This window comes from Mus pahari, chromosome X, assembly GCF_900095145.1.
Source record: "Mus pahari chromosome X, PAHARI_EIJ_v1.1, whole genome shotgun sequence".
NCBI classification, from domain to species: domain Eukaryota; kingdom Metazoa; phylum Chordata; class Mammalia; order Rodentia; family Muridae; genus Mus; species Mus pahari.
The window spans coordinates 137635350-137644790 of NC_034613.1; the positions used below are offsets into that span (position 1 = coordinate 137635350).

Genomic DNA, 9441 nt, shown 5'->3' on the forward strand with positions numbered 1-9441 from the left:
GGATTTCTGAGTTCGAGGCCAGCCTGGTCTACAGAGTGAGTTCCAGGATATCCAGAGCTATACAGAGAAACCCTGTCTTGAAAAATCCAAAAAAAAAAAGACTCCTGATTGTAAACTCATGTAATATTATCATTATCTACAAAATGGAAAGGAGGATCACGTTAATACAGGTGTGTCTCTTTAAGAACAAGTTGCAGTATGGCTATGAGAAGAGAACAAGACCACAGCTTCCCTTTGCTCAGTATTTCCTCTAAAAGGATTCTGATACCTGTTTGATTTGCATTGTTTTGTTCAGTGTTCACTGACATAAAAGATTGCAGTTATTTTTCTAAGGTTTATACATTTCAGATTATGAATAGTGAAGACCAAAATAATTGCAACTGCAGGGAAATCTGAGGGAAATGAAAGGGAAATTAAGGAGGCAACAGAGTTTATAGTTTATTGAACATAAATGAGTAAAAAGCAGCTATCAAGTTTGAAATGACTTGGCCAGTCAAACACAGAGATGTTATTAAAAATATAATTAATTATAATTGTGTTTTATTTTGCCCCTGGAAGTTTTATATTTACTTTAAGCACTTTGGTCCATTTTCAGCATTTGATAGGAAAGGTCTTTTTTAATTTTTTGATTTTTTTGCCTATTTTTATTTATACTTATTTATTTTTGACACAGAGTATCACAAAGTGTTGCCTAGGATATAGGCAAACTACTGAGTTTAATGAATCCTCCTTCAACTTCTCAAGTGGCTAGGACTATAGGCATGTGCCACCAAACCTGGTTCATTCATTATTTCCAATTCTGTTCAGTAAGGTATTTCTGTTCTTAGAAGAATAATAATAATAATAATAATAATAATAATAATAATAATAGCCAAAAGAGACTGCAAGTGTCTAAAACTGAAGAGTAGCCAGAGCAACTCCCTAATTCCCAATATCTAGTCAGCCACCAGGTGCTGTCAAGGCATTTTTCCTACCCAGGAGGGGTGGTGCATTCCTAAAATCTTAGCACTTGAGAAGCTGAAGCAAGAAGATTAAGTGTTCAAGATCATCAATGGCTACTTCCTGATTTTGAAGCCTGCCCTATGTGAGATCTTGTCTTCAAAACAAACAAGTAATATAAATCTCCAGGCTTTTGTCCCTTCCAGCTATTTTTCCTCCATGCATAATGAGTATCTAAATTACAAACTTGACCGCTGCCTTACCATTCTGTGTTAGTGGTTTTTTGCTCTAGAATAAGTCCATATTTGTTAATATGGCTTGTAAAGACCATCCTTATGTGTTTCCTCTCACTCTTCTACTTTAGTGACTGCTATGCTCTTCTTGACAACAGATTTCTACGATAGCCACATTGCACTCTAGTCAGCTACTCCGCTGCGACATTGTATTAGTTACTTCCTAATGCTGTGATAAAACCCTATGACCAAGACAACTTAGAAGGTGTTTAATTGAGTTTTGGAGGCTTAAGATTCCATGATGGAGGAAAGTCATGGTGGCAGGGGCAGCAGTTCACACCCCGAGCAGGGGAGGCAGAGGGTGCTAACTTAAAACCTCAAGGCCTGTCCCCCAAAGTAACACGCTTCCTCCAAGAGCACACCCCTAATCCTTCCCAAACATTCTAGCAGCTGGGGACCAAGCATAGGAGCTTATGGGGGCCATTCTTTCAAAGCACCACAAACATGTTCTCTTGGACCTTAGGGCTTTCTTCTAGTTGCACTCCCTTCTGTCTACCTGAGATGTTCTGCTTCCTCCATACCTTCTCAAATCGAGCTTCTGCCTATTCTTCAGGTCTCATCTTCCTCTTAAGAATCACTTTTCAGCATTCAGGAGGCTGAGGCAGGATGATTGCCACAAGTTTGAGGCTAAGCTAAGACTATCAGGCCGCTTGAAAGTACATGACAAAACTATCTCAAAAGAAAAAGTAACATTTTTTTAAGCTATCTCCTAGTTTATGTTCTTCTAGCTGCTATTGGCACCTGTTTGTCCCTTGCTTTCTAATTGATTCTTTGTCTCTCCCTCACTGAACTAATTCTCCTGTCTTAGTCAGGGTTTCTATTCCTGCACAAACATCATGACCAAGAAGCAAGTTGGGGAGGAAAGGGCTTATTCATTTTACACTTCCACATTGCTGTTCATCACCAAAGAAAGTCAGGACTGGAACTCAAAACAGGTCAGGAAGCAGGAGCTGATGCAGAGGCCATGGAGGGATGTTCCTTACTGACTTGCTTCCACTGGCTTGCTCAGCATGCTCTCTTATGGAACCCAAGACTACCAGCCCAGAGATGGCACCACCCACAATGGGCCCTCCAGCCTTGATCACTAATTGAGAAAATGCCTTACAGCTGGATCTCATGGAAACATTTCCTCAACTGAAGCTCCTTTCTCTGTGATAACTCCAGCTTGTGTCAAGTTGACACACAAAACCAGTCAGTACAGCTCCCTAAGTCCAGAGTTCTCTGAATGTTTTAAACCTCTAGAATTAGAGCAGAGCTAAGAAAAACCAGAGTAAACTGATCCTTTGCACCATAACATTGTGGTACTCAGGAAAGAGAGAGGAGAGATTGAAGTGGTTTTTCTTACAAACCTATTGTAAAAATTGCTGTATTACCAAAGGACTGCTACCAGGAAATACAACATCATAAAAATGGAAGATAAGTGCTGATGTCAGAAATATGGGAGAAGAAAAGGGAAATTAACCTTGTCTTTTTCTTCTCCTTCACCTGATAGGACCTGGTGTCAAAGATGCTTCATGTAGATCCTCATCAGAGACTGACTGCTGCTCTGGTGCTCAGACATCCTTGGATTGTCCACTGGGACCAACTACCACAATACCAACTAAACAGACAGGATGCACCGCATCTCGTAAAGGTGAGCAGCCCTATCTATATCCAGTCATTGCTTTCTGTCTGATCTCCAGGGTGGACCAGGCCAGCTAAGCCTCCAAAAATCCTTTTTCCATGCCCGCAGCAACTTTCTTTTTCCATCTTCTTTGCAAGTTCTAGTGTGGGAATCTCATACATGAGTGTCTGACATTTTGGGGTGGAGACAAAAGACATACCAGAATGTCAGTAATTAAGTTACCTTAAGGAAAATGTTTGCATTTGTCATTCTGTATACACAGGTGTTCACTATCAGTAAGGACAGAATCTGTGATTTTTCCAACTGAAAGATCATGGTTTATAGCCTCTCATATTACAGGGTGATAAAGACCAATTAAATGGCCCTAAAAAAAAAATGAGGAATGCTCTATTTGAGCCCGTCTCTGTTCTTTCTCATATAAAATTTCAACCTCTCACGTTGGCCTCAGTTTTAGTTAAATCTGAAATATACACCAGAGGTTATTCCCATTATGAGACTGGCAAAGATCTATATATGTTTACATAAGAAGAATTCCTAGGGAAGAACCTTTATTTTGTATTTGTGTCCATGGCATTTTTGTTGTGACCTTCCTTTACTTTGTTGCAGGGTGCCATGGCAGCTACATACTCTGCTTTAAACCGCAATCAGTCCCCAGTGTTGGAACCAGTGGGCCGCTCCACTCTTGCTCAGCGGAGAGGGATTAAAAAAATCACCTCAACAGCCCTGTGAAGTGACCTCAGTGAGATGTTTGGTACCATGATGTAAGCTGATAGCACAAGTTCTGGCGACAGGTAGCACGTACCTGAGAGACACCTGCAAGCACACACTGTCCCAGCTGGTACCCATAATGCTGCTGTTCCTGCTGCTCCTGCTTCCTCTCTTCTCGCTTTCATTGATTGTTAGCAAGTTAGATTTCCCTGGAGCTCCGAAATGAAAATGGAAACATGATGAAGATCTATTCACTGAATCAATAAAAATAATGAACACATGAATACCACCTAAAATACACTGAATAAAAGTACTCTACACCATATAGCATTATTTTTATAGGAAATATTTCATGTCCCCCAAATATTCTTTGTAGTTATAGGGATGGACAGTTTATGTTGAGCACTTAGCTTAAACAATTCATTTATATTAGCACTGTATCCCTTGTGCCATCCAACATTTTGTATGTTTTTGTAAACAGTTCATATACAGTACATTTCTGTACTGCTTTCTTTAATGTATACATGCCTTGTTTAACTTGGAGTCTACTAATCAATTGACTATTAAATCTGGAGAAATAGTTCACCTGGATTAACAGTATTGTTGGAAAACCTTAGAGATGGCCAGATTGAGTGAACAGCTATTGAATGTAATTCTTTCAAATTGTACATATCGCCCCATCTGTTTCACAGGTTGGTCCATTTGTTCTTCAAGTCAGGTGCTCTGTCAGACTAACTAGAGAGCTGTTAACAGGAGAGGAAGTTGGTGTGTGTGTGTGTGACATGAAATCAGGAATACACCTATGAAGTCAGTCCATAGACTTGGTGATTTCTTAGGGTTTCTTTCCCTTAATTAAAAAAAAAAAGCAGTCCTTGCACTTTTAACCTTACATAGCCCTCATACTTAGTATTTGGCATATAATTTGAAATTTTGCCTGTATACATCAAAGACCTTTAAAAGAATCATAGTAAAGAATTAGAAAAGGAAATTTTAGCAATTGGTAATTAAAGCCTAACTGAATATCTCATGTTTAAATAGATATTCTACATTAAACACTAATTTGAATATAATAAAGGCCACAGGCTTCCATATAAAATTGGATTTAAACTTTCTTATTCTAGGGAATAAAATATTCTTCAAACAATATCTGTTCTAACCTAAAGTCATAGCTGCAGAAGGCTGAGTGATCAGCACTGACTGTTTCCTGCATCCCTGATGATGATTTATAGCCATATGATGTTTCCTTTGACTTCAGTAATCACCAGATTTCACAATGGCCCCTGGCTGCACTTCAAGTGCAGTATTCAGTACTCACATCTAACTTGGTAGTTTCTAGTTTCATTTAACAATAACAACAAAACCATCTCTATCCATCATTACCCATATCTTTGTCACACTACCCAGTGTACATTAATACGTGATGTGATAAACATGAGCAAGGAAATAGTGCTTTAACTTCCCTCATCAGGCATGTGCCCCAATACATGAGGCCCTTACTGCTTTTTGCAGTTCATAAAAACACTATCATTCCTTATTTTCTCTGCTACTAAAGAGAAAGAGAAAATCTCTGATACTCCCTTTGCCCAAGCAACACAAAATAATGACTGCATAGAAATGAAATGTATGCTTATCTTCTAACTGAAAAGAAGTTCTACATACCATCCATTGAAGTTCTTGATGCTAACTATTCAAAGTTTCTTTTCATCGCCTAGCAAAAAAGCTGTTCCCCCTCCTTTAGTCAGTGTGTCCGATTCTTCCATTTATTGTATCTCCCATTTAATTTTTTCTCATAACACCATGCTGCCTTTCCTTCTTATTATCACCCAACCAGGAGCTAAAGTCATATATTTCTTCCTGGCAGTCCTCTACTATAGTATATTGCCAAGTTTATTTCCTTTAAGAAGAATTGCCTTCTTTATCTAGTCAAACTGCCAGTTTTATTGAAGAAAAGCAATAGATTTATAAATCTAAAGGCTTCCTACTGATAAGGCAGGTTAGGAGCATAAATGATGGCATCTGTAGCTTTAGTGTTCACATTGTCTTTGGGCAGATGAAGCCAACAATGTAGAGCTTGTGCTGGGTTAGCCTTTCCATTCCCTTCACAAAGAACATTTCTCACAGGCCACTGTACTTAATGGCTCCTGAAGTCTTCCACCTTTCGCCCATCCCTGCCAGTTTCTAGGACTTATCCCAGAGTTGTTGGTCCAGCTTTTATGTTTCACTGAAGGAAGGAACTAAACTGGCAGGCCTCTGTACAGACATCTCTTGGTTTACAATGCAAAATAATATCCCAGACAATAGAAATGCATTTTAACATAGTCAAGCACACACTGGAAACTATGAATTACAATACTGTGTGTTTTGCATCTTCCCTTTCAAGTGATGATATTAAATTAAGGTAAGTTGGGTTTTGTTGGGGTTTTTTTTGTTGTTGTTTTTTATGAGTCATTTCAGCTCCTTCTGTTGAAAAGAGTATCTTCTAAATCCATTACTCCCTTAAATTTAACAGATGTGACGTAAATCTTTTTTCACAAGCCACCCTAGAAGTCTAAAAATAATTTTAGCAAGATCCAAAGTCAAGATGCTGTGAGGCTGGCATATGGAAGAGTCAGTTCTGGTGTCTGGAGGGATGTTGGGTACTTGCAGTAGTTTCCACATTTCACATGCATTGCACTCCAAAGAATAGGGCGGGGGTCAATGATTTTCCAACTGTTCTTTAGATGTGGCTTTTATTGGGATCAGAAGACATCAAGAGAAGTGGGGGTTGTCCTCTAAGCTGTGCACATACTCTCAGCCTAGGAAGGATTTGAACAGAGAGTAGGTGCAGAAGCTTCAAAACAAGGCATATATTTGATAGGGAAAGGACCAGGGTAGGCTAATCATGGGGTGACAGTTGCAAAAGGCTTTCTAGACTTTGGGGCCTTGGTATAAGATGTCCTTAATTATGGTGGGGGCCAGTAACACACATTTCAACATGACTTTGATAGTCTCCATTCCCTGGCTTTATGAATTACCTACACTTTCAGGTTGTTTTGCTGTATTTTATAAAAATAGGTTCTATCTTACTATGGTGTTGAAAATTTGAGACTTGGGAAAGTATTCAGACAGAGAGCTCTGGATCAAAAACAGCTCTCTTTTCTGTGACTCACAAAAACAATGGATTTCATGGCTGATCTTGGTGCTTAAACCAGGAAGGTCCAGTCTAACTCTATCTGTTCCTCTGCAAGATCCAACTCCTGTGACTAACCTGGATGTATACTTTGAGCCTTATTTAATTCACAGAGAAGTTGACTTAAATCAGTGTTTTTATTTCAATTAATGAAAACAGTCCTCTTTCAACCCCAGGTTACTTAACATTTTGCTGATCTCCCCCAAGAGATCATTGGTGGAGACCAATTAATGAAGGAGTGAATTCAGTTTCTTGAGACTGTGGTATTCTACAGAGCCACACCTAACCACTTTTTCCAGTGAAGAATCTACACAATAAAACCCAAATATGGATGGCCAAGAAGAATCTGTATCTACAGTGTGCTTTGTGTGTTTTTGACACTGCTGTATTTTGTGTTGCCAAGTGACTTGTAACTGATTCCAAAGTGACAGTTCTTTAAAAGTTGTAGTAATTAAGTCAACTTAAATTTTTGTAAAACCTGGTGTCACTATAGGTCTCACAAGTACCACTTTTATTCCAGTCTTTAACTGTTCATAGTGGGCATAGCAAGGGTTGGAGTGAGAGCCTACTTCCTACCTCTTAAGGCACTTTCCTCATTGTTTTGCCATATAACCTTGAACTGCATGATAAGCTGTTGAAATATCCATGACTTTTCCCAGAGCAACTAGCAAGGTATATGACATTTTGGCTAGAGATTAGTGGGAAGGAAAATTTAGAGGTTTAAGTCCGGATTATGAACCTCAAAAAATGTCTTCTAAACACATATCATTTAAGTACAATATATGGAAATGTATTTGAGCAGAGAGTCACTATAATAGTTCTCTCTAAGTAGATTAGTTCAATGTCCAATGAAAGTGAACATCTTTATTCCTATATTACTATAGTACTGGATGAACTGTATACTGAGTTTTTCAAACAAGTATTTAAAGTAGAACTTTTAAGTACAGAGCAAGGGCATGAGGGTAAAGACTTTGGGTTGTGTTTCTGTAAGTGTAGTTTACCATATAAACCTTTGTTTCTTAATTTTAAAAAAGGTTTCAAAGTATTACCATTCATTAGCATCCTCAATGATTATGAGTGATGAGTGTGTAACTCAAAATCATACACATGTATTAGTTTATCTTAACTTTTTACCCTAAATAAAAGGGAAGGTGTACACCTAAAAGATGTAATTATTTTGCATTTTTGGCCATGGGTGGGAATGGGGTGGGCATCTACTTGAGCAGTTTTTAAAAAAGAAAAAAAAATCAGAAATATTTTTCTACTATTATATATAATCTTCCTTTATACTAGTTTATCCCTAGTAAGGCATGCCAGAAGCCCAAGCAAGGTACCATATCAAGGGTTCTTACGTGCTGTACCTTTCATTGGTGGGTAAATCAAATCAGATGCTTGGCACTGTGCCCATGGTGATGAAGTGCTTGTGAGGGTCAGATTTCACTGAATACTAACCTGTTTTACTTAAGAGTCTAATCTGGGAAGTTTGCAAATCATATTAATGTGTAATCTAAGCTCTTTCCAATGTATCCATGAGTAATCCTGGAACAATATTGCTTGTATTCCTGTCACAGAACAGGTTTTGTAATCTTTAAAAGAAATGGAAATTTATATAATAAAGTTTCAAGTAAAGCATGTATGTTCCTTTTATCCGATTATTTTAGCTATATGATTAGACCTTTACAATATAAAATTTTCTATCCAGATTGTTTTTATGAAATTGTATTGATAGAATTTAAATCAGGAATATTTTTAATTTAATAAGTGCAAAATAATTTTGCTATGCATCATCTTAGAATTATGTGAGCAGAACATCTCCCCCAATATTAGGCCAGGCACAAATGAAATAATCTTTTTCTAGACGTTCACAACCACCAGATGTGGCTCCAAAAATTCCCCTTCTCCTTTGTTATCTTTGTTCTCCTTTGGGTTTTCTCTGCTAACCAGAGTAAACCTTGTAACCTCAGAATTGATCACCCAAAATCCTTGCTTTTTCACTGTACCCACAGAGCGAACCTCAAGTCTTTGCTTCTTGGTTAATTCTATCTGCATCTCTAGATGTTGTATGAAACAATACAAGTATGCAAATGGTACTGCAAGTTTCTGGTTTTCAATTGCACTTAAGTCCTTACAATATTTGTCAATCATTTTTTTCCTTATTGAAATCAATTCTCCTATTTCATTTTCTTTTTTAAATAAAAAGTTTGTGGGGGACTGTAGAGAGGTGTTTTGGCTTCCCTTGGTTTTGGACTATAGAGACAGGATTTCAAGGTGTAAATCTTGATCTGCAACTAAGTTTGTAGACTAACCTGTCCTCAAACTTGCAGCAGTCCTGCCACAGCTTCCAAAGTGCTGGGATTCCAGGCATATACCACCCCTCTGAGGTCCATTTGTTTTCAAAATATTTTAATTGAGATAAAATTCATATACCATAAAGTTTGTCTATTTAAAATTTACAATTCAGTGGTTTTAGCACATTTGCAGAGTGGTGTGGCCATCATGATAGCATAGTTTTAGAACATTTCATCATTCCCCAAAGAAAATATGTATCCTATTCTAAACTACCACAGCTGTCTTTCTTTTGGACAATTGTGATACCTCATAGTTTCAATTTCTATCTTTGTCCCCTACAGCCATTCTTTTTTTATTATTGTTTTATTAGGTATTTTCTTTATTAATCCCAAATGCTATCCCAAAAGTCCCCTATACCC

General features: G+C 37.8%; 1 protein-coding gene across 8 annotated transcripts in view; it reads left to right on the forward strand.

Annotated features, from left to right (window-relative positions):
- Rps6ka3 (ribosomal protein S6 kinase A3) overlaps window positions 1-4147 on the forward strand; it is a 104289-nt gene extending 100142 nt beyond the window's left edge. For all 8 annotated transcript variants that reach the window (XM_029533981.1, XM_021187624.1, XM_029533979.1 and 5 more), the window contains 2 exons: window positions 2725-2865; window positions 3463-4147. In XM_029533981.1, coding sequence (XP_029389841.1) covers window positions 2725-2865; window positions 3463-3585 — 264 coding nt within the window. In that variant the 3' untranslated portion in view covers window positions 3586-4147. The remainder of the gene's footprint in view (window positions 1-2724; window positions 2866-3462) is intronic.
- The last annotated feature ends 5294 nt before the right edge of the window (window positions 4148-9441 follow it).